Below are 25,339 nucleotides of genomic sequence, written 5' to 3' on the forward strand. Positions count from 1 at the left end.
TTACACATTTTTTAAAAAAATAACGACACGATCGTACGTCACACTTTTTATCCATTTATAGTCATACTTTAACGTCCACGAAATAAACGACTTCCTGTTATTACTTACATTATAGCAGCTCTAAACAATCAATCCCTCGCCTGTCTCTTTTTTTTTTTTCCTCTTTCGAACCTAATAAGACAAAAAATGAAAACCTCGTCATGTTATCGAGAAACCTGAAAACGCAAAAACTTCTCCGACTCGAAGACTTACTTCACGGACTGATCCGTACAGGATTTTGCGGAGGTTTTTTGTGATTGTTGCGGCCAAAAATGCTCGATTTTACTGCTGCTTTAAAAAAAAAAAAAAATAATTCGATGCAACTTGCGGAGTGTTTTGTGTGAATGTTTTTCTGTTTGTGGAAAACTACTTCGCAGTCATGTTTGTCGGTAAATGAGACCCTTTAGCTGTACTCATGTTCGACGCACGTGAATCGACGAGGGCTTTTGGCTGAACGCGCGCTGTGATGACATCACATGACGCGTCTCGGCACAAACCCGTGGTAATTTAGAAAAAAAAAGCGCAATCGCCTCCGAATATCGCGGAGTCTGCTTGATCTTGCGTTAGTTTCTGCGATCGCAAAAATCCTGGAGGACCTGACTGACACTGGAGACTCCTTCTCCGTCTCCGTACAGAAGGAAATCACCACCTCAACGACTACACGTTTTTCTTTCTTTCTTAAAATACTGACACGTTTTTAATCTGTTTATTATTAGCCTTAGATTTTATAGATTAAATTCATCGTATACGTCATCCGCTCGTACAAGTCCCTGTGAGCTGGCTGTTACTATAGAAACGGAAATGAGCGCATTAATGTAAGCCTCACTATTGTCAGAGCTGATGTTATAGAAAACGAGTCAACACCTTCTGACCAATCCAAGTATCCTTCTATACCACACCGTTGCGCAAATCGAGCCCGATTTACGAATACGGAAGATTATACAAATGTGGTTTGGTTCATGCGGAGAGTTTCTGCTTCCCACCAGGACTTGTTTGATGTTAGATCTTGTTAATTGGTGCTGAGACCAGACTGATATTGATGCTCAGCACACACACTTTTACATGCCAATAGCTGAGTGCGATGTTCCAGAATAAATAAAGCCGGACGGCGAATCACAGACAGTACAAACCAGACAAGACAAACACAACACGCCGTGGGTGTATGGTTGAGTGTGTGTGTATGTGTGTGCATGTGTGTATTTCAATCTCTGGCCTCTTGCCGAGTAGTGGATATTGATCGTTCGGCTTGACCCTTGAACCGGCGCGCCATTTATCTATTTTTAAAGGACACGAGCGCACACACACGCACACACACACACATAAACAAATGCACAGCCCGCCTCCAATCACCTTGTCATTTGTCCCCCTGCATTTACACACATGTATACACAAACACATCCAAACACTAATAATCATCTGATTAATGAATCAACTGATTACTGGGTTCGGTCGTCATTATGCAACATTTCTTCACACACCCACATTAATACACACTCGTGCGTGCACGTACACACACACACACAAACCCAGATACATACACACTCTCCTCCTGTGTGGCTGAATCAATATTAAAAGCTTTGTGCCTCCCGGCGGTCTGTAACTCTACAGGTCGTTTTGCAAGGTCATCAGCATCACTGTTTAACAACAACCACACACACACTCACACACACACACACACACACACAAACACACACAAAATGTCATTCGAATTTTCAGTTTTCTTTATGGCTTGGAGATCTGGCTTTGTGTATTGCAGTTATTTTTCTTCTTTTAAAAAAAACAACTCTGTTTCTGTATACTCTTTGTATCTAATTATTACGTTGTAGTAGCATCGAGGATAAGTGGTTTGTTTTCTGTAAAAAAAAGAAAAAAAGGCAATTTAAAACTCGAGATAACAGTTTAATGTGTCATTCTGAGTAAATTACAACCTCTGGAGACCACAACCTTTTAGTCCAGCCAATGAACAGGCTAAATCAGAATCTAGTATTATAGCTAAACAGGCTAAAAGATAAACTAGCATTACAGTAAACAGGCTAAAAGATAAACTAGCATTACAGTAAACAGGCTAAAAGATAAACTAGCATTACAGTAAACAGGCTAAAAGATAAACTAGCATTACAGTAAACAGGCTGGAAGATAAACTAGCATTACAGTAAACAGGCTAAAAGATAAACTAGCATTACAGTAAACAGGCTAAAAGATAAACTAGCATTACAGTAAACAGGCTGGAAGATAAACTAGCATTACAGTAAACAGGCTGGAAGATAAACTAGCATTACAGTAAACAGGCTAAAAGATAAACTAGCATTACAGTAAACAGGCTGGAAGATAAACTAGCATTACAGTAAACAGGCTAAAAGATAAACTAGCATTACAGTAAACAGGCTGGAAGATAAACTAGCATTACAGTAAACAGGCTAAAAGATAAACTAGCATTACAGTAAACAGGCTAAAAGATAAACTAGCATTACAGTAAACAGGCTAAAAGATAAACTAGCATTACAGTAAACAGGCTAAAGGATAAACTAGCATTACAGTAAACAGGCTAAAAGATAAACTAGCATTACAGTAAACAGGCTAAAAGATAAACTAGCATTACAGTAAACAGGCTGAAAGATAAACTAGCATTACAGTAAACAGGCTGGAAGATAAACTAGCATTACAGTAAACAGGCTAAAAGATAAACTAGCATTACAGTAAACAGGCTGAAAGATAAACTAGCATTACAGTAAACAGGCTGGAAGATAAACTAGCATTACAGTAAACAGGCTGGAAGATAAACTAGCATTACAGTAAACAGGCTAAAAGATAAACTAGCATTACAGTAAACAGGCTAAAAGATAAACTAGCATTACACAAAACAGTCTACATAGATAAACTAGCATTACAGTAAACAGTGTGAAAGATTTTAAGATTTCATTCTACGGCAAACTGTTCCTAACTTTAATGTGCATGGATAGGAATCAGAAGCCTGTTAGCTATAGCTCCGATTAAGTTAGAGAAATCGGAATAAGGAGATTGGAGAAGTCAGCCATCTTGTGCAACATTTTGGCATTACAGAAAAGACACTAGCTCCCAGACTGCTAATTAGCATTGTGTCTGGATGAACATACTACATTACGAAGCTGCCCGGGAGTCAGACAGTATTACTATGCAGCCTAGGAGACACTAGCTTTATCTCCCTCACATTTATGTTGCCTCTTATCCCGTAGCTGAATTATTATGAATTCAACTCACTGCCTTTTAGTCTGATAATGCTATTGCATGGCCGTGAAGACTCTTTGTTATGAAAGAGCCATGGCGCTGCCTGAGTTATTTATGATCTTTGAGCTGCCTGGGAGTTTAGCCAGTCTGTCGGGCAGATGGCCATATCTATACACAGCTAATAACATTAGCCTCAGTGTTTTTGCTTTGTGATCAGATCAGTCATGACATGTTAAGTTTGGATTTCGATCTCTAAAATTCTGCCAGTAAATAAAGAACAAAGCATCTAAGGTTAGGGTTTCTGAGCTGAAGGTGACACTGCAGGCTGTTTGGAAGGCTATGACGGAAACGTCAATGTAACATTCAATTAAAGTTTAATAACATAATATATAATTTTTCTGTGGTCTAGCTATCACAGCAAACACATGGAAAATACGTTATATAATAAGGAATATACGTTATACTGTATATCATAAAGGCTAAAATGCTACCTACCAGTGTAGTAAACAAACAGGCTAAAATCTAAACTAGCGTAACAATGCACCAGCTAAAATGTGAAATGTTTAACAGGTTAAAAAAACAACAACCCTATTATTATTATTATTATTATTATTATTATTATTATTTTAGAAATGAAACTAAATCATGAAATAGCATTATTCAGACCAGGACAGACAAACAAACTAACTAGCATTATAGTAAACTGATAAAACGTGAATCAGCATTTCTCTGTAAATTGCCAGACAAAATGTTCCTGTAAACTTCTCAATTCTTTCTGCTGCAACCATCATGAGCTCCATCATCAATAAAGCAGCCATAAGTTCATGTTCTGTTCCATAAGCAGCCATGCAAGCCCAAGCCATGACACTACCTCCACCATGTGTTACTGATGAGTTTGTATGTTTCGGATCATGAGCAGATCCTTTCTTTCTCCACATTTTGGCCTTTCCATCACTTTGGTAGAGGTTCATCTTGGTTCCAGAACCTTTGTGGATCATCTCTGTATTCCTTTGAGAATTCCAATCTGGCTTTCTGATTCTTAATGCTGACGAATGGTTTGCGTTTGCGAATGGTTTGGCCTCTATATTTCTGCTCTCCAAGTCTTCTTCCAACGGTGGATTTTGAGACCTTCACCCCTGCCCTGTGGAGGTTGTTGGTGATTTCACTGACTGTTGTTTTTGGGTTTTTCTTCACAGCTCTCACAATGTTTCCGTCATCAACTGTGCAATTCATTTTCAGGACATTCCAAACTGTTGTTTTCGACTATGCCCAGTGTTTGTGCAATGCTGCCGATAGACTTTCCCCGTTTTCTCAGCTTCAAAATGGCTGGCTTTTCTGCTATAGACTGCTTTCTGGTCTTCATGTTGGTTTATCCTTTTTAACAACCCAGGGCTCAAACCAAGAGTAGACATTCAGAACTCTTAATTGTTCCAATATTTTTGATCACTTCAAAAATGGAAGGGTTCAAACAAAAGGTGCAATGTTCTTAGTTGTTTAACATATCTACAGTAGACGTAAATATGAGGAAATGAAAGCTGAAAGTCTGATCTCATACCCAGTCTGATCTCAAACCCAAATGTCTTCAATTTAAAGCAAAAACAATAGAATTGTAACAACACTAACTGGCATCATAGTAAACATCTATCTAGCAGGTTATTTGGTTAATAGGTTAAAACACTATTAAACAATGTAATATTAAACAGTTTAAAATATGAATTAACATATATGAAACTTGCATTATATTAACAAGATAAAAACAATTTTATCTTGTTTTATAATGCATTTTACATTGTATTATATTAAACAATGAGAACAGTAACTAGTATTATACTACAACATGAACTAGCATCATGTTAAACAGATAAAACATGGACTAGCATAACAGTAAACAAGATCAAACCTGAACTAGCATTATAATAAACATATAATAGCAGCAATTAGCATTAAAGTAAGCAGGCAAAAACAGTACCTAGCATAACAGTGAACAAGCAAAAACAGTAACTAGCATCAATGTAATTAGGATTAAACATGAATTAGCATTATACTAAACACATAAAGCAGTGACTAGCATTATAGTCACAAGGCTCAAATCTAAACTAACATTACAGTGCTTCATTAACATGCTAAAACATGATCTAGCGTTATATTAAATATATAAAAACAGTAAGCAGGCAAAAACAGTAACTAGCATCATAGTAAACAGAATTAAAGACGAATTTAATTTAGCATTACTAAATACATAAAATACAAATTAGCATTATAGTAGCCAGGCTCAAATCTTAACTAACATTACAGTGGACAATTATTTCATTAACATGCTAAAACATGAACTAGCATCATACTAAACGGGAAAAAAACACTAACTAGCATTACTGTGAGGAAGCAAAACCACTAACTAGCATTACAGTAAACATGCTAAATCATGAGCTAGCACAAGACTCAACTAAAAGCTAGCATTGAGTGCTAACATGCGAATGACAGATTTGATTTGAGGTGATATCGACTCGCGGATTCGTCTTTTATTATGAACTTTCTTTAAATACATTTTGTTTTCGGTGCTGATCAGTCAGCATCGTCACTTCTCTATTCTTAGTTTTGCTCCTTATGGATGATTCTGGCATTCCAAAATTGTGTGTGTGTGTGTGTGTGTGTGTGTGCTATGGGTCTTCTGTTAAACATCTTTGTGTTGTTGTACTCACTGTTTTGCACTTATGTTAGTGAGATTGGGTTAAGGAGAGAGATTTTCCTGAACCATGTACGTCGCATTGCTCTGTCATGCTCACCTCCACCTGTGTGTGTGTGTGTGTGTGTGTGTCTTTCAGTGTGTGTGTTTGTGCGTGTTGCCTTACACTTGTCTCTGTGTGTGATGTTGTAGAGCTGGGGACTTATGGCAAGCTAAAATATTATCACTCAATGACCGAAGAAGGTAAGATCCTTTCTTTCCGTGTGCAATTCATCATCCATGCTCATCTTCCCCTCCTCACCTCTTCCCTCAGCACGCTGTGTGTGTGTGTGTGTGTGTGTGTGTGTGTGTGTTGTTTTCACGCTCCTGCTTTGATGGCCTCTCTTGGTGAGATTTCACTAACATAAGTGCAAATCGTGTATGACAATTTCCTTTTCTTGTTTTTCTCCCCTTTTCGATTTCTTTTGTCTTCTTCCTCCCCCGAGCATCCCGCACCTTCATTTCCTCGTCGGATTCGTTTGGCATTTTGTTGGTGTTTCTGCTCCTGTAAATTGAAAACCTGAGAACACGGCCATGTTCATATTTAGAAGCTACAAATCTCTCTCTCTCACTCTCTCTCTCTCTCTCTCTCACACACACACACATACACAAAACAAGCTTATCATGAAGCTGATGTGAGGAAGAGTGTGAGTCACTCTGGGAGGAGATATGGATTAGCAGCAACATATAGCTAATGTAATAACGACCCTCTCTCTCTCTCTCTCTCTCTCTCTCTCTCTCTCTAAACCAATAATAGCACTTCTGGGATGTCTGGTTACAGCTGAATTGCTTTAGTCTCTTTGAGGACGGGTTAGGCTCGCATCACGGCCGGCACGGTGACAAATCGGCTTGTGCGGTCCCTCTGATGTCGGAGAGAAAGAGCCGACGCACGCCGGCGTCTAATTTTAGCTCCGTCCTCATCGCCGCACACTCTTCACACTCTTTGATGTTGCATAATAGAGCATCATTTCACCTGCTAATTTTCCACACGGAGGAAAGAGGGGTGTTTTTCAATAACGCCTTATTATTTGCTCCGGCGTTCTCGGGTTCTCATTTGATGCCGTCTTTTCTGCGTCTCGAGTTCCGTTCCAGTACTGAAGAGTGAACCTTAAACCACGATCGAGGACAAGCGAGACCAACGTGGTTAAACTTTCCGTACAGACCGAGTCGTTTGCGAATCGTTACAAAACTCGCAAAGACTTCTAATTTGTTGTGACAGCATCGCAAATTGTAGACCATGTGACCTTACTTGTTAACAAAATGAACACTAATCCCCATGAAATCAAAATCGGAGTTTAGTATGAACGTGTTAGCCTTAAGGTTAGGAGATATGCTATATATAGAAGAGATACACATTCAAAATGTACAGTCTCTCTCTACCACCGATACGGATCAGCGGTTTTGACGACATCATTCTGCACTTCGGATTCTCATCAGATTATCTGTCCAATGAAACGCTGTCTAGAATCTGAAGTGTCCCGCCCCCGACGTTATCAAAATCACCTTGCTGAAGTTGCCGATGTTGAGCGAGAGCAATCTTACTGTATCAGCAAGCACGGTAGGTGTTTGTGCCAGCTCACGGCTTTGTGACGGGCATGTTTCCATGGTAATAACTGCCAAGTACGGCTTAGCCCGGGCTGTGAGGTAAGCTAAACGCTATTGGCTATTTAAAAAGGCGGAGGAGACACTCGATATATCCCGTCCTGACTCCCTGTTTCAGTGGAAATGACATCAATACATCGAATAACGCTGAGCGTTTCAAGGCGCTTCACAGGGACTTGAAGGTTTTTTGGGGAAAAACGCATAATATCTGGTGTACAGGAGTTTGTAAAGCGTTGTCACTTACGTTATAGTAGCAACCTCACCAAGACAAACAGACGCAGCTTTTTACAGAGAAATCGTAGCTGACACTGGAGACTCCTTCCGTAAAGTTTCAATAAATCTTTAAAGAAAACGTCATCATATTAGTAACGATTAAAACACTAGAAGGACGTCTTTTCTAAGAGACACACTTACTCGGAAGCTGAAAACACTTCAGAAATGCTTTCGTAGATTTCTAGACCGTTTTTGTTGGTCTATCAGTCCAAGTGCTTCACAATGATTGACAGCGTTCACCCATGGTCCCACCCACTACGGTCTCCAAGCTGCAGGATTCCAAGCAAAGTTTACGATGTTTGGCATGAATTAGAGCGTCTCTAGCCCGAGGACTTTATCACCCAAGCTCACTGACCCCCAAAAGGTCATGTGATGCAGATGTGCACATCTGTAGGGGTTAGATTAGCCGGTCTGGGCCACTGCTGATGGCCATAGACAGCCTGATGGGCTGAGAGCCAACTGGAGTTAACGATTTTGTCAGGAAGGTCATGGAGTGATGATAATCAGGGCGTTATGGAGAAACAGAGTAGTATGTGTTTGTGTGTGTGTGTGAGAGAGAGAGAGAGATGCGAATGTGCTAACGCTCTGACACATGCTATTCCACGAATGCTAACACACCTTATAACCTTTAGGGGGTGCTAGTTTGTATGCTAGCGTTACGTGCACTTGTAATCTAAATACACATGATCGATCGTCCCGCAGCCATGAGTAGTAAGGAATTATGTACCATAAATTAGCATTATTGATATGATTAGCTAAAACGCCATAATTCAAACCTCACACCAAAAAGCACTCACTCTTCCTTTATCTTTCAGGAAAGTTCCGTGAGAAGGCGTCCATCCTTCACAAAATTGCCAAAAAGAAATGCCAAGTGGAAGATGCTAACGGAGTGGCTGGTAAGTTAGCCTGCTAGATTTCACAACTAGCATTAAAAACCTAACCTTAATTATTATTATTTCTGTCACGAATGATACAAACCAGTGTATTAACACCTGCATTACATCCACACAGAGACGGTAATGCGTAGCATTCCCTGCTTACTAGCTAGATTCTAATATTAGCGGTCAGCATTAGCATAGATTAGCGCTGTCAAAATTTCTATAACAGTGTAGTACTTGAACGCGTTTGAATATTAATGAGACGACATGCTGTATGTTAGCTACGACTGACGTATTACTTTCTTAAACATAGAAAGCCAGTTTTCTGCATTTAACCTTTTCTTTTTTTCATTTAGAACTACAAACTATATCCGTATCAGTTAATCTGTACAGACCCGTCCAAGACTATTGGAACGACAATTCATTTGTTTGTGCTATACACCAAAGCCATTTGGGTTTGAGATCAAAAGATGGACATGAAATCTGATTTTCTGATTCTTAGTGCTGGTACGGCCTCCGCATTTCTGCTCTCGTGGTCTTCTTCCACCGGTGGATTGTGATACCTTCAGCTCTGCCCTGTGGAGATTGTTGGTGATGTCACTGATCGTTTTTTTTTTTTTTTTTGGTTTTACTTCACAGCTCTCACAACGTTTTCGTTGTTTCGTTTTCCTTGCCCGATCCATTCGGTGTCAGTTGTTCAGCACACCAGTGGTTTCCTTCTCTTTCAGGACATTCCAAATGGTTCTATTGGCCACGCCCGATGTTTGTGCAATGGCTCTGATCGATTTCCCCGCTTTTCTCAGCTTCAAAATGGCTCGCTTTCCTCCCATAGGCAGCTCTCTGATCGTCATGTTGGCTTATCCTTTTTAACAACTAATGCAGTCTTCACAGGTGAAACTGAAGGCTCAAACCAAGACTTAATGTTCAGAGCTATTTAGTGTTTAAACAGTCAATCTAACACGACACGCCTGGGCGACAAGAAACACCTGTCAGTCGCATGTTCCAATATTTTTTTTTCTCTTGCTCGCCTACAGATTGGGTGTTCTATGTCGTTTAACACGTCTACGTATAAACGCCAGTATACGCCGTAAACGCTGCAGTTCTAAACTCTCTCCTTATATTCATCTTTTGATCTCAAACCCAAATGTATTCAGTTTCCAGCAAAAACAAATGAATTGCTCTCGCCGTTCCAATAGTTTCGGAGGGGACTGTATCTCATTGATCTCATTGGCTGTTCATACATTAAAGTTACTTTAATGGCTAAAAACGTGTACGGATTCTAACCAACAAAAGCGAACGGTAAACCAACGAACATTAACGTTAAACTGAATGAACTTTTTATAGATATTGTAACTTAAAATGATTCATTCGATACTTTTATATACATTTAAGCGTGGACAATTTTTAACTTTTCCTCAAGTGTAAGTGCTGTTCGAGATCGTGTCCTTTAACTGAGTAAGATTCCGCCAAAGAGTAACCGTATACGTTCGCTTAAGTATTATTTTTCTGCACTTTTTTCTACTGCTCGGCGTTCGCTAGTTAACTACAAACTAGCTAAAGGTAGCGTGAAGTGGCACGTTAAAATGAGGCTAGTGTCACGATTCGGAGTTTGAGAACAAAACGTTAGTCAATTATTCTTCATTTTCCTAATTTATAATCTGCTTTTTTTCCCTTCCGTGTGATCCACATTCATCCTGATCAAAGTGAACACACACGTCTCTTAGTTCCACACACCAATTATGCTAACAGCCACATTACCATATTAGCATCTTAACACAACTCAAATGGCACGGCGCCATTCACACACGCTTTCTTTGATGTTCTGTCTGACCGGTATTATCAGTGTTCAGACTTATTTTTACACACACACACACACACACACCTCCTGCAGCCGACTGTGTTCTAACGGGGTGTTGTGTTTATTTTAGATAAGAACCTCCCGAATAGCTCCAGCGTGGAGGTGGAAGTTTCTCCACCTCTGAACGGCACTGCGGGCCAAGAGGGCGACGCGGTGAGTCAGTATAACACCACACACACACACACACACACACACACACACACACACACACAGACACACTCTTTAATAAAGACTGTTGGCTTGATGTACTAAACAGTTTGTGGCTTTTTTTTTTTTCAGTTGCATTCTGCACAAAAAAAATCTGAATAAGAAAAAAGTGCGTCCCACGTCGCCTACTTATACTACACAGTAAAAGTATGCGCTCTTTTTGCGAAGAAAACATACATATGTTTGAGTGTGTAGCAAAAGAGTTCTCGAGTACTGGGACGTACTAACACGTCACGTAACGGAAGAGAACGTTGTTGCGTAGTTCCGCCCACCAGCGTCACCGTAAACACACTCCTCGTTGCATTTCAGCTTTTCTTCATTCATTATCCCTTATATCATTTATACTATTTCATTTCATTTACCGTTCCCTCGATTTATTCTTCCACGTTTCAGACACACCTCTCTAAAATGTGCTGTTGAATTCTGGGACGCAAACCGTCACAGAACTCCTCCTCCATCGCGCAAGGAATTGTGGGTAATATTAGCTGGAAAATTGTCCACGGATCCACACGTCGAAAATCTACCGGATATAGTAGACCATCCGCGTACCTTTGGGATCCTCATTTGAACGTACTACTGTTTGGGACGCACTCATTCGTATCTCGGACACTATTCAGGACGGATAAGTAGGCGAAGTGGGGCACAGGGTAGATATTCCGTTTCAGTTTCATTCTCATTAATACTGTTCATTAATGACAAATATTTAATGTATACAAATTAATAATGACGTTCTAGCATACCTCTGCGTTGGAGGTTTTTGTGCAGATCTGGCAACCCATATCTCTGGGGTTATACATGTCATATACATGATATATATATAATATGCCATGTGTGACATATTAAACATGTCACATTTAGTCATTTAGTGAAATATTTAACACAGCAATCAACAGTGTTTAGTATGTGTGAACATTTTCACGTTTTGCAGCTCACGTGTTGAACTCACGTCACGTGGCCTTCACGTGAAGCTGTACAGAATAATCGAGTTTTTCACGTGATTCTTTGTACAATTCATGACACATAACCTTCATGTGTCGTGTGTTTTGCACATGATGTGATCACACTGTATATCAAGTGTGTGTGTGTGTGTGTGTGTGTGTGTGTGTGTGTGTTTGAGATGATGATCTTGAACTTTGAGGTCAAGACTAACTGATAACAGAAGGTTTGCTTTTGTTTATACTCAAAGGGAAGAACACTTTTCACATTTAACCTTCCTACTGTACCACACACACACACACACTCACACACACACACACACACACACACACAGAGAGAGAGAAATACTCCCTGGCTTCCCTCTTGTTTGGCTGATGAAAAGCCTACCACCTCCTGCCCCCTGTTGGTGCAGCACGGTGCCAGGCGAACAGATGGCGCTGCTTGCGTGCAGACAGGAACAGTGTCCTCTCAAAGTCACCGTGACAACCGGGTCACCGGGGGCCAGAAAACACACACTCCGTTCCAGCTCTCTTAAACACTACATCGGTTTATATGACCTGCCACACACACACACACTCACACACACGTGCACGCTCTCTGTCATTCATTTACTCTACCTACCTACACACATTCACACACACACACACACGATCAGCCTGATTGTCACCCCTTAACTTAAATCCTTACAGACTTCCCCTAGACACTTCCTAGAAGTGCACGAAAAGTCGTACATTCATTTTCCATCAACTACATGGTGCAAAAGTTTGTACACCCCAAACAAAAATGTAGTATAGAATGAAATTAAAGCGTTTTCTACTCAAGTCTTCAAATGTATGGGTTGGGGGCTCGAATCCCGTCTGCGCCCTGTGTGTGCGGAGTTCACATGTTCTCCGGGTACTCCAGTTTCCTCCCCCAGTCCAAAGACATGCATGGTAGACTGATCGGCATGTCCAAAATGTATGAAGGGTGTGTGAATGTGTCTGTGTGTGTGTGTGTGTGTGTGTTATTGTACCCTGCGATGGATTGGTACCCTGTCCAGTATGTACCCCGCCTTGTGCCCCATGCCTCCTGGAATAGGCTCCAGGTTCCCCGCGACCCTGAAGGATAAGCGCTATAGAAAACAGATGGATGGACGGATATACTTAATCATTTATAGACAACCGTACAACGGTGAAGCCTACTCGGAGTAGCGCGTTTCTTAAAAAATGTCCGTCTTATATGTATGTTATATTGATGATAAAGTTCAGAAACCCCCCCCCACGTGGTTTAACGAGCATTATGTTCACAATTTCAGTTTTAAATTTCAATGTTTTAGACTTGTGTTCGTTTCTCTCTTTCTTTCACAGCTCTTGTTTTGCACTGACTCCCACTGTCTCTTAATCAAAAACAGCTTCATTACTATACTCGATCCCAGAGAAAGATGAATTGTTGTGGGCTTTTAAGTCCGTAAGTTCGTGCTTCATGTCCTAGTTGTACAATTACTGCAGTTTGCATCTGCAGCAGAAACTCGGATCCGTCTTGAGACCATTAATCTGAACCCTCAGTGCCTTCCTGTTATCTCCGACGCTCGTATGGGTCTCTCATGCGTGTGTGTGTGTGAGAGAGAGAGAGAGAGAGTGGGTTTGCTGACACTTTACTCTCCCCTCTGCCAAACTCCCGCTGGATCTATTTTCGGCGGCCCACGCACGCTGCCGTCCCACGATGCACCTGTGTGCATCTGGCAGGAAGCAGCAGCACTGGCTTGGCACCTGAGAATGATGCGAGTGCTCCTGCTTGATAATTACACCACTCCTCCTGCTCACTAACCCCGATCTCACACACACACACACACACACACACACACACGAGCTCAAGGTCAGTTTAAAAGCCAACACCTCAGACTGCAGCTATTTTTACTTGAAAGTGGTAAAGAAACGAGTTCTCACCTCCGTCACGACGCAGAGGAGCGAAAAATAACGCAACGCTGATCCTCCGAGTTTCGGGCTCCTCCCTGGAAAATCACTTCTTCCTTAAAAACATTCCTGACCACTATTATTATTATTATTATTATTATGATGATGATGATTATTATTATTTTAATCCGTGCAATTATTTGTTGTATTTTTTTTTCCTATTTTATCTCGACTACGTTTTGTTTCGTTCTTTCTCTGTTAAAGCACTTCGGGCTGCTTTTTTTCCAATGTAAATAATCTATTTTTATTTGTAATTTCTTATTACAAGATTTTTACAACGTTTATCCGTCTAGTTCAATGAGGAATTCCGTTCAGATTTCTATCGGTTACTTTACTGTACCGTTTTAATTCCCGAGACCTTGCTGTGACTCTGCTCTGTGTGTGATCTGTTTTCCCCTGGTGCACTTCCAGTGCATTATTCTGGATGCTTTTCCCATCTCACGCAAACCAGGAGCCACTGATCACCTGGGAGTGTGTTAAAGATGGAGATCACACACACACACACACACACACACACACACACGAGCTGTTCTACAGCGAGCTGTTCTGTTCTGATTCAGCAGTTCCCTTAATGAGCTGCTGCCCGAGAACAAGAAGAAGAACAACAACAACAATGTGCACCGTCTAATGTACAACACACGATGCATAACTAACGAGCGCGGTGTTCACACAACATCCCTGCATGTGATTCGCAAGGAAAACTCACAAAACATCTAAACCAGGGGTGTTAAACTCATTTTAGCCAACAGGCCACGTTACGCTTAGGCCAATATCAAACCCCCAGCCAGGTCTCAAGGACAGACCGAGCAGCAACACGTTACGTGTGAAGGTACGTTCACACGTACAGCGATTTTACCGCTGCAAGTCGCCAGTCGCTTCCCTTGGCTTTACTAAGCGTTCCTACTACTGGTTGCCATGGTAACATTTATCAGTCAGTCGCGCAACTAGCATTCCACGTTTGACAGCAAATCAGTTGTTTGTATGTACAATTCACCAGTGTGTGTGTGTATGTATATATATATATATATGTATGTATGTATATATATACGCATCGTGTCCGACGAGATGAAGGAGAAGCAGTGTGTGCTCTTTGGAATTGCGGCGAAAAGCACAAGCGGCAATTGGCTAAGCTCAGCTTATAGGCTCTTTCTTGCTAGCACCGACTGATTAGCATCATCGCAGACTAGAATGTAGCACTGCGTTGAAATTAAACCGGCATTTAATTACTTATAAGATGTCCTGTGCTCAGTCGTGAATGTTGAATGTTAATTAGCCTAGCACAGACAGAATGAACGTTAGCAGCAGTGCTACATAAAAGGAATTAAAAAAAAAAAAAATTTGTCATCATCTTAACATTCAGCCAGTTATTAGCAGCTTTGTGCCTCGTGTCTCAGACAGACTTCGCCATCAGCCAGACTGAGTTTGTCCTGTCACACCATCTGTTTTGTTCCACAACTTTTCGTGGCAGTTAGAAACGTCTCACGCTGACAAACTGCCTTGTGCGAGTTACAGCGATGGCTTGTGGACCGCAGCCAAAAAAAAAATAAAAATCCCAACAACTTCTTTTTGAACTTTTTTTTTTTTAACTGTTTCGGATCCACAGACCCCCTCAAACTCCCCCATATACTCCCCCAAACGGGCGTATATTACCAAAAACAATATTTACATTTTTACTTACAGTTACCTATCCCAACAAATAAGAAAAATAAATAAATGACAATAAACGACATATCTCGTGATTGGCACAGGCTAGAAAGAAATGAACTGAAATAAATGGCACGCGCATGGGAAAGACGTATCGTTCGTGCTATTCCTCATGCGGTTTTTAGATATTCCTAAATCTTTAATGCGATTATCTTGGATTTTCTTTTCAGATGATTAGCGACACACAAATACGACAAAAGAATTTCGCTGTCTGCTTTTGTGCCTATCGTTTGTGAGACGAGGACGAGCGCAAAAAAAAAAGCGAGAAAAAACAGCGTTGTGAATGGGAAAACAAGTTACCGTGACAACGCGGCTGTACGAACACGAACACGTGCGACGTAACTGGTTATCACAGTTGAACTCTTTTTTTTTTTCTTTTTTTTTTTTTCGAAATCATGTAGATTTTAGATCGTTTTTAGCCATCCGATCAGAACGACTCCACGTAAAGCTTAATTTGCATGTTAAAGCCTGAAATAAATCATGAAATAAAAGATATAAATGTTTAAATAGACTATTTAAAAAGCTTTTCATGTAGTTATTGATGGCTTTGTTGAATTGATTCATTTATTTATGCGTATATTCAAGCGATTTAATTATGTATTTAATTACGGTATATTTTATTAATTCGGCGCTCCATAATTGGCCGTCGCTATAGTGATATATAATGATGCTGAAGGGCCTACTTAGAAGCGTGTGTGTGTGTGAGAAAAAAACCTCCCCTGGGAACATGTTCAGGCTGTCAGCATTGCCTTTGCACCGCCTGTTCCAGGCACTTGACCCATTTTTAACAATGCTCAGTTCCTTCTGTCAGAGAAGTTCACGGAAAAGTGAGTGTGTATCCATTTGCATCCGAGACTGAAAGACTGTGAGAGTGTGTGTGGGTGTATATGCAAGAGTGTGTCACGCTTTTTTTCCCAAAGCCTTGGCTCTAATCACCAAGGTTACAAGAAGTAACCAGGTGACCGATCGGTTCAGCAGGAGCTATTCTACCGAACCATATTTGGATAAGGAAAAGTAAGTAAGTAAGGGAAGAAGGTAACGTGATTAGTAACACGTCACTGTGAAATCTCCCATTGGGATGAGATGGGATAAGGGTGATGTGAAGGGCGTGGCTGTGGATGGGGGCGGGGTTATCCTGAAAGACACCACGCCCGTCAGCATAGAAATGTTTCATCGTGAGATAAAAGGGTTCAGTCAGAAGGACTTTGTATTGATCTGCTTCTGTCTTGGCAAACTTAGCACACCTAGCGTATGTGGCATGCTCAGACAAGTGATGGTTGTCCAAGTGAGAATTCTGATTGGAGAGGGTGTGTGTGGGTGTGTACGACATGACATGACATTTCGACTCTACCCACTTCAAACAGGGTGACGAAGACGATGAGGAAGACCAGCCCTTGAGCCTGTCGTGGCCCGAGAGCAGCCGTAAGCGCTTGACGTATCTCCTTCTCCTCCCCATCATCTTCCCGCTGTGGATCACGCTGCCCGACGTCCGTAAGCCCGTGAGTGTGTGTTTGATGGACAGCTAAGATCCTCCTACTGTTCTGAAAAACCATGAACGCTCATGGTTTTCTCAATTTGGTTTGGGAAGCGTTTTGATGAAGCATGCAGTGTAACTTTATGAAGACTAGGTGTGCTGTAGGGTAAAGAAGGACCTTGGATACGTTGTACGTCGAGTTAACGTGAAGGATATGAGAGAGAAATTTACAGACCAACGCAGGCAATGAGTTCATTTTAACATGCGGCATTTTTTCACATTATAAACATGAATATTATGGATTCTTAATACTGCTGCAAGTCCAGGGGGTGGAGCTGGATCCTGATCTAACTCCTCCTATAAGCCTAACCTGTACCTGTTAAACCATGACACACTCTAAAACACAGAACAACAAACCCAGTCTAAAACATGAGTTGTCTCCACCCCCTGGACTTTTGGTTTGACTCCGCCCCAGGTAAGAGAAGCTTAGTCAGGTCTGACTCCACCCCCTGGACTTTTGGTTCGACTCTACACCAGGTCAGAGAAGCTTAGTCAGGTCTGACTCCACCCCCTGGACTTTTGGTTCGACTCTACACCAGGTCAGAGAAGCTTAGTCAGGTCTGACTCCACCCCCTGGACTTTTGGTTCGACTCTACACCAGGTCAGAGGAGCTTAGTCAGGTCTGACTCCACCCCCTGGACTTTTGGTTTGACTCCGCCCCAGGTAAGAGGAGCTTAGTCAGGTCTGACTCCACCCCAGGAGCTTAGTCAGATCTGACTCCACCCCCTGGACTTTTGGTTTGACTCCGCCCCAGGTAAGAAGAGCTTAATCAGATCTGATTCCACCCCCTGGACTTTTGGTTTGACTCCGCCCCAGGTAAAAAGAGCTTAATCAGGCTTGATCTACCCCCTGGACTTTTGGTTTGACTCCGCCCCACGTAAGAGAAGCTTGGTCAGGTCTGACTCCACCCCCTGGATTTTTGGTTTGACTCCGCCCCAGGTAAGAGAAGCTTGGTCAGGTCTGACTCCACCCCCTGGTCTTCTGGTTCTGAAGCGAGGGGTACTTGAACATTCCAGACAAGGACTTTTAAACAAAACCACTTTTGAGTAACACCATGCTTCATCTGTTTAACATACTGATAAATCTTTAGAAACACGTTTTACAATATTTCTTGGAAACCAATAACAGCAGGAGAACTGTGTTAGCTAAGCTAACTGCCAAACTAGCTAAGTATTATCATTATTATCATCCCTGTGAAGGTTTAACCCACAATTTCCACTCGTGATCAACCACTGGTTAAAATTCAAAATGCGTCATCAGGGTGATTATTTCGTGTTCTGACGTGACTAGAAGTGTAAAAAAAAAAAAAAAAAAAAAAAAAAGAAAGAATGAAACTGAACAATAATGATCATTATTCCTTTTTATTATTGCAGAAAGCCAAGAAGTTTTTCCCCATCACGTTCCTGGGCTCCATCTCCTGGATCGCTTGCTTCTCCTACCTGATGGTGTGGTTTGCTCACCAGGTAACAGGAAACAAAACACACAGCACATGAGACAAAATACAAACGTGCTGGAGTCAAAACGTGGCTAAGAGTGTTGCAGGTGCTCCGTGACTCAATGACAGCACACACACACACACACACACACACACACACACACACACACACACACACAGCAGCTACACAACACTATGTAGGATATAAGTAATGCAGAAAAGAGGCTTCAGGAACCTGCAGTTATGAGACTGGATGTGAGTGGATAATGAATACGGGAATATTTTCACAGGTTCGTACTGAGCGCGAGCTGAAGTTCTCGACTAATTCTAGAAAATGGCATCAGCTGGATCAGCGACACCTCATCCTGCGGCTGCCAGAAATGCTGGTGCTGCTTTGTGACTCATTGGCGTGTGGAAGAATGACTCAACGATTTAAATTGGCTTTATGAGCAACGTATCGACGCCTTTTTCTTTTCTCTTTTGTCGGTAACAGAGTGTAGGCCGACGTGTCTGGGGAGGAAAGTTTGGCAGTTTGTGATGTTGAGAAATTAGGACAAGTAGAAGAGGGCTTTAAATCCTCGCAGGAAAACATTTGGTGTGCATTCTAACTTTTATTTTAAAGCGCTACGAAGAAGAAGAGGAACTTTATTCCCACCAACAAATCCCAAAACAATGTCTTCACACCACTGGGTCTTAGTTGTATTAAGTTTTTTTTTTCGATTAGAAAATGATGTAATGATGTTCGTTATAATACTGGATAATGATTTCCACCATTGTCACATTACTTAAAAAGAAAAAAGAAAAAAAAAGCTGTTTGTTAAAAATGGCCTGCAGGTCCCCAGAAGCCAGATTGAGAAGTTTTATGTCCAGACTATTTGCATCACCTCACCAGAATAGTGGGGACTTAAGTAGAAATACACAGCATGTACAATTCCAGCACTGTAACTGGTAGTGTGATATTAAATTGCGGTATTAAACAGCATTAGCGATATTTGTATAGTAATAAGTAAAAAAAATAAGTACACCCCATGGAAATTGTTGGCTTTTTTGATATATTTGGATAAGCAAAACATCTGATCGTCTTGATCGTCCAACTTATTTTTTCCGCACGACTTATTTTTACCTACGAGATTACTGACTCATACTCGATGCTACATCTCAGAAATGTGTTCATGTAGCAATCTTCACACCCTTCAAATTCATAACTTATGGATAATGTAAGCATAAGGGATGGGGTTCAAGAGCGGTCATAGCATTCTGTTCACATGAAATCCAGTTAAACAGCTCTGGTTTCAATTTGGAGTGAATCATTTTGGGACTTCTCACTGGAGAAACTAGCTTTAGCGGATCTCGTACTAACGCCGTGCTGTGGGGCGTCTCCCGCGCAGGTCGGCGAAACCATCGGCATCACGGAGGAGATCATGGGGCTGACGATCCTGGCAGCTGGAACCTCCATTCCGGATCTCATCACCAGCGTCATTGTGGCTCGGAAAGGTCTCGGGGACATGGCTGTGTCCAGCTCGGTCGGCTCCAACATCTTCGACATCACCGTAGGGTAGGAAACCGGGCACGCCGGCTGCATAATTATTATTAGTGCTGTACTTAATGAGGTCCAAGCACAAAAAGAAGTTGTATTGTATTGTGTTGTGTAACACAACAATACATACTGTTAGGATAGAGTCAAATGTCCTCACAATTATCCAGTAATTACAGAAACGTTTTAACTAAAAGGTTTAGACACTGCATTACTTGTCTCCAGTAATACATGTGTCACTGGAAGGTCCTCACAAAGAGTTCCTTACTCTACGTAGATGTGTGTGTGAACTGCATGTGAGGTATAATATTAAACCCCTGCATACACACAGTCCATAACAACCATTGATGGTGTAGAAAGCATGATATCGGAATGGCAAATACACCGCACATACATAAAAGTGAGTTTTATAATAGATTATAGAAGAAAATCAGTTACTTTATCAAAGGATGGTACATTTTTTTTTCTAATGTTTTGCATCCAGGTAAAGTTTTCAGTGTCGCACAGACGCATTTTATAAGAATGCTCATTTTATTTCAAGAAAAAAAAAATCCTGCTTGATTTAACAGACTAATTTCCAGTGCCAGAAACGACCAGTTTAGCTGAACCACAAGAAGGAAAACATGTTCCATAACGATACTCACCTGCCATTTCCTGTCTCTCTTCAGGTTACCGTTCCCGTGGCTCTTGTACACGTTGGTGAACAATTTGCAGCCCGTGGCGGTGAGCAGCAACGGCCTGTTCTGCGCCATCGTGCTCCTCTTCATCATGCTCCTCTTCGTCATCATCTCCATCGCCGCCTGCAAGTGGAAGATGAGCAAGATGCTCGGCTTCATCATGTTCCTCCTCTACGTCGTCTTCCTGGTGCTCAGCGTCATGCTGGAGGACAAGATCATCATGTGCCCGATTTCCATCTGACGCACGCGCACTTCACTCACGCAGTCCAGCAAAGCACCCTTTCGGCGAATCTCCGCCCCCTTTTCATCAAGGCAGGAACTTGAAATTGAACCTGAACCTCAGCTCCTTTAAAATCTTACCCCTTTAACGCATCAGCGTCTGTTTTCACCCTGTCATTCGATTACGTTCCCTATATCAGTGTATTGCAGCGTCCTTTCCAGACGCCTCGTTCATGTCCTATACAAACCCTGCTTTCGTCACATAAGAGCCCACTCCTTCTTTGCAATTCGTTCACCTGGGATGGCTGGATGTCGTGCGAATTTCTAGACTTTCCGGATGCCGGATCTTCTGTAGCTGAGTTTTGGGAAAGCTGGTTAGCTGCTAGTGCTGAGTGATATATCAAAAGGTTCTTGGACCTGTAGAGAAAACGAACCATCAAAACCAGTGCAATTATTCTGTGAATATTCCGAATTGAACCTCTAAATACATCCGTTCAGATATAGAAATAAGCAACTTTTAGATGATTGCGCTATTTCATTTCTTTCCTTTCTTTAAAAGAATGACCGACATGTCAAATGAAGAAATGAGATTCTGTATATAGGCCAATTCTACAACACCTAGTTATGACGGAAAGACCTGAGTTAAACAAGGCAAGTTCATGGTTTTGAACATCACAGCTTTAAAACCGTACAAACAGGACAGGACGTAGAAAAAAAAAAATTCTCCCTGCTGGGAAAAAAAATCCTTTTTTTTTTTAATATATACTTTCCATTAACCAACAAAAAAAATCTTTTCCCGACATTCCGATGCCGATTTGCGCATAACGATACGTGACGAGACATCGCGACTACACTAAGTCTGGGGAAAATAAACTAACGGCAAGAACGAAACGCGTACAAGAACTGTGCTGTTACCGTGGAAACCACGGCACGAATTACGCGCGTTTTCCCCATCAATTCCTGTACTAAAGAAAGAAAAGTCAGCGGTCGATTACGTTCCGTTCTGCGGAGACTAACGATCGTTATCAATGTGATGAAATTACGAAAAAAGATTTACAAAACAGCAATAAATGAAAGAAAGAGCAGTTATTTTATTCATTTATAGTTGTGCATTATTGAATACTATAATGATAAGTTGTGAATAATAAGTGGATAATACGCTGTGACTTTAGGGGTTAATTCTACGACTTTATACTAGACACTGGGATGTTTTCTACTCAGTTTCATTCTTTTTTTTTTTTACAGAAATTTACAGAATTCCAACGAAGAAAAGCGTACAGATTTGCTTGTTTTGCTATTAGCTACTGCGATCGTACTATAAAAACATTTAGTCTTTAACTCCTACAAAGATTTTTGTTTGAAATGAGCAGACTGGAGGATGGGAAAGGAGGTAGTGATATGTGATGCGTTAAAAATCTTATGAAAATGATTATTATTTAAATTCTGAAGTGGCCCAAGTCAAGCAGTTCTGTTTTTAGTAAAGCGAGTTCAGCATTTCTGCGAGGGGGGGGGGGGAGGAGTTTAAAACTGTTAATCAGGATCATTTATTTCATTAATGATTTTTTTCCCCAGTGGTTAAACACCATTGCTCAGCACTAGTGGTTTAATTATAAGCGAGAGAGAGAGAGAGAGAGAGAGAGAGAGAGAGAAGCGGGATGCGCTATTCGCGACATTTGCTTAGTCGAAACTGAAACCGGGACTTTTCTCCACACGTCTCACGACCAACTTTCCGAGGTCAAATCCACAGCTACGTTTTGCACGAGTGCTAAACCGTACAGTTTCAGGTCGGCTGGAGACGTTCTCAAACGAACGTTCCCGGAGCACCTTGATATTTTTACGTTCCATGAAAACATGAACGTTTCTGGACAGAAAAGAAAAAAAAACACACAAAAAACCTAAAATAATGACTGAAGACAAGGAGGCTTTGTGCGAATTTGGGGTGCCATTTTGTATGTCCAGATGGGTGTGTTTTGTTTTTTTTTTTCTTTTTCTTAGCACCTCCCCCACCCAACCTCCTTTTTCTTAGCACCTCCCCCACCACCCCTTATGTGTCAAATGGACGAGTAACATCTCTACATAGCTGTTGCTATGATAACCGATATAGCGAGTAGACCTAGTTGAAGTACAGTATTGAAAATACTCCGAAAAAAAAAAAATGGAAAAAAAAAAAAAAAGATTCATGATCTGTATCTCAGCATGCCCCCATTTCACACTCGAGTATGTAGTGGTATATCGAGATAACATAGATTAGCCTCCTAAAATAGTATGCACGAGGGGGAAAAAACAACAACAACAACAACAAAGGAGCGGACTGTTGAGTAGACGCGTATAGACATAGTTCAGTGTCAAACTAGCCTGTAGATAGTTCTTATATATATAAATAAATATAAATAAATATATATTATATAATCTCTCGCACTGAAGAGGCTATGTGCAATAATCTCATTAAATATTCAACGCTTGGAGCGCAAATGGATTTTCAAAAGTATTTTCCAGATCATAGTTAAAAATACATGCGTGAACACACACTGTAGCCTAATTCATCAATGCTCGTTAATATTAACATTTACTACTCCGGTACAAGACTTCTGAAAATTTCCTACGTGTTTTCTATATCAAAGGGGGGGAAAAAAAAAATCTGTTCAGACACACTTTGTAGTTTTAGAGCGTAAGGTTTGGACTGACATGGACCGAGTCTCTGACCTTTTATCCCATTAAACTTTCAGACGTACACTCTATTACAGTTTCACTGATGCACTAAATAGCACTCAGAACATATCGGGACTCACTCTGCAGTATCGAGACTCGTCCATCAGTGCCACATTACGACTAATCACGAGTACAGAGTGGTGTATACACTCACTGATATAGTAAATACACTCGTTTCCATACTCATATTGATTCATCACTGACACAATCACTTTTTATGGCACAGGGTTGAAAGTGTGTGTGTGTGTGTGTGTGTGCTGTTATACACCTTATGGACAATTCCCTTAATATTCCCATTGGAGAATTTCAAAATGATGGCTTTCCTATGAGTAATCATGGGAAAGTAGATTTAGGACACTGACAGTTCATCATTCTTCCACTCAGGCTGCTTATGTTGGACCTCAAAACCTCAGAATGCAACAACATAGACTTCCTTAAAATTCCCATTAACACCAATTAATACCTGAACTCAACATCTATATGAATCTCATGTTAATATAATTTGCGCAAATTGATGACTGGCCCAATAGGAACCTCCTGAAATGACTCTCTCACAACGATTAACCCAATAAGAACCATTTTACAAAATCACTAAACCCAAAGAACAAAATGGCTGACCTATAGGAATCCTCTAAGAACCTTCTAGACAGTCCAACCAAATTCTAATCAGTAACCAGTACAAATAACAACCTTATAGTTAACAGTATGCCATAATCATCCAATTGTGTTATCAAACCATATTATAATTACTGACCCATAAGAATCGAGACCATATTCTAAATCGCTAAGCCATATAGAAGTTTTCAATGAGAAAAACAATAGGGAAGTTACTGCACACGTCCGTCCCTGAAGCATTTCTGGTGGAGCCATTTTTACACGTAAAGCTGTCAAAACAAAGTGACCAGTGGAACGGTATGTAAGGGAAAGCTTAAACGCCTCATTAGGGAACATCCGACAACACAACAACGTGGTCCTAATTGACATCCCGTCCTTCAAATCTACCTACCAGACATGCGAATGATGGTTTTTAATTTGCTATTGCATTCAGAAATGTCGTTTACCGCCAACCGGATGTCCAAGGAAGAGCAGCGTCACTTCTTGCACTCATGAATGAGGCCAGATTCGAATGACTGACCCATAAAAATCTAACTAGAACCATCTTACAACTGGCAACCCAAAGAAAGAAAACCTATAAAAAAATGTAATAAGAACCACTTAGAACTGAAACTATATTCCAGTAACTTACCTACAGACTTCAAATCAGACCATATTACAACGGGTAGCCGATCAAAATCTAATACAACCATCGAAACCATATCATCACAAAGAAATTCAAACATACTGGAGTCACTAAATCATAAAAATCCAATAGGAACCATTTTACAATTGGTAAGTCGAAATAAAATGGCTAACCTATAAAAAATGCAATAAGAAGCCCTTAAAAAGGTCATCATATATATATATATATATATATATACCTCAGAATATCACATTCTGTTAACTTACCCATTTAATTCCAATAAAAATCGTAGAAAATTGGACCTTAAAAGTAATAGGAACCCAGTCGTGATTTGAATATGGTTTGGATTGTAGCTCTTAAAAATTCAACAAGAACCATATTAGAATTGATAATACCAACGGACCCCCAGCCAACAGTATAGCTACATAGAGTAGTATAGATACGTTACAGGTAGAAGCTGCGAGGTTGGCGTAATATACTCTACGTGTATTTATGTACATGGACATTGTTTATTTCCTGGCCATTTTGACCCCGTGACATGCATAGTGAGATTCATACTGTTTTTAACTCAACATTTCAGTTTGATTTTTACTAGAACGTGCAGCTTGTGTATTTA

The 25,339-nt window shown here is 40.8% G+C and overlaps 1 protein-coding gene across 1 annotated transcript in view; it reads left to right on the plus strand.

Moving 5' to 3' along the window:
* Positions 1-20,796, plus strand: part of LOC128604173 (sodium/potassium/calcium exchanger 2-like) — a 50,835-nt gene extending 30,039 nt beyond the window's left edge. The window contains exons 6-12 of the mRNA XM_053619062.1: positions 6,119-6,169; positions 8,656-8,736; positions 10,647-10,729; positions 16,740-16,878; positions 18,287-18,372; positions 19,733-19,899; positions 20,547-20,796. Of these exons, the coding sequence (XP_053475037.1) occupies positions 6,119-6,169; positions 8,656-8,736; positions 10,647-10,729; positions 16,740-16,878; positions 18,287-18,372; positions 19,733-19,899; positions 20,547-20,796 (857 nt within the window). The remainder of the gene's footprint in view (positions 1-6,118; positions 6,170-8,655; positions 8,737-10,646; positions 10,730-16,739; positions 16,879-18,286; positions 18,373-19,732; positions 19,900-20,546) is intronic.
* The last annotated feature ends 4,543 nt before the right edge of the window (positions 20,797-25,339 follow it).

The sequence above is a fragment of the Ictalurus furcatus genome, chromosome 29 (assembly GCF_023375685.1).
Source record: "Ictalurus furcatus strain D&B chromosome 29, Billie_1.0, whole genome shotgun sequence".
In the NCBI taxonomy this organism is placed as follows: Eukaryota; Metazoa; Chordata; class Actinopteri; order Siluriformes; family Ictaluridae; genus Ictalurus; species Ictalurus furcatus.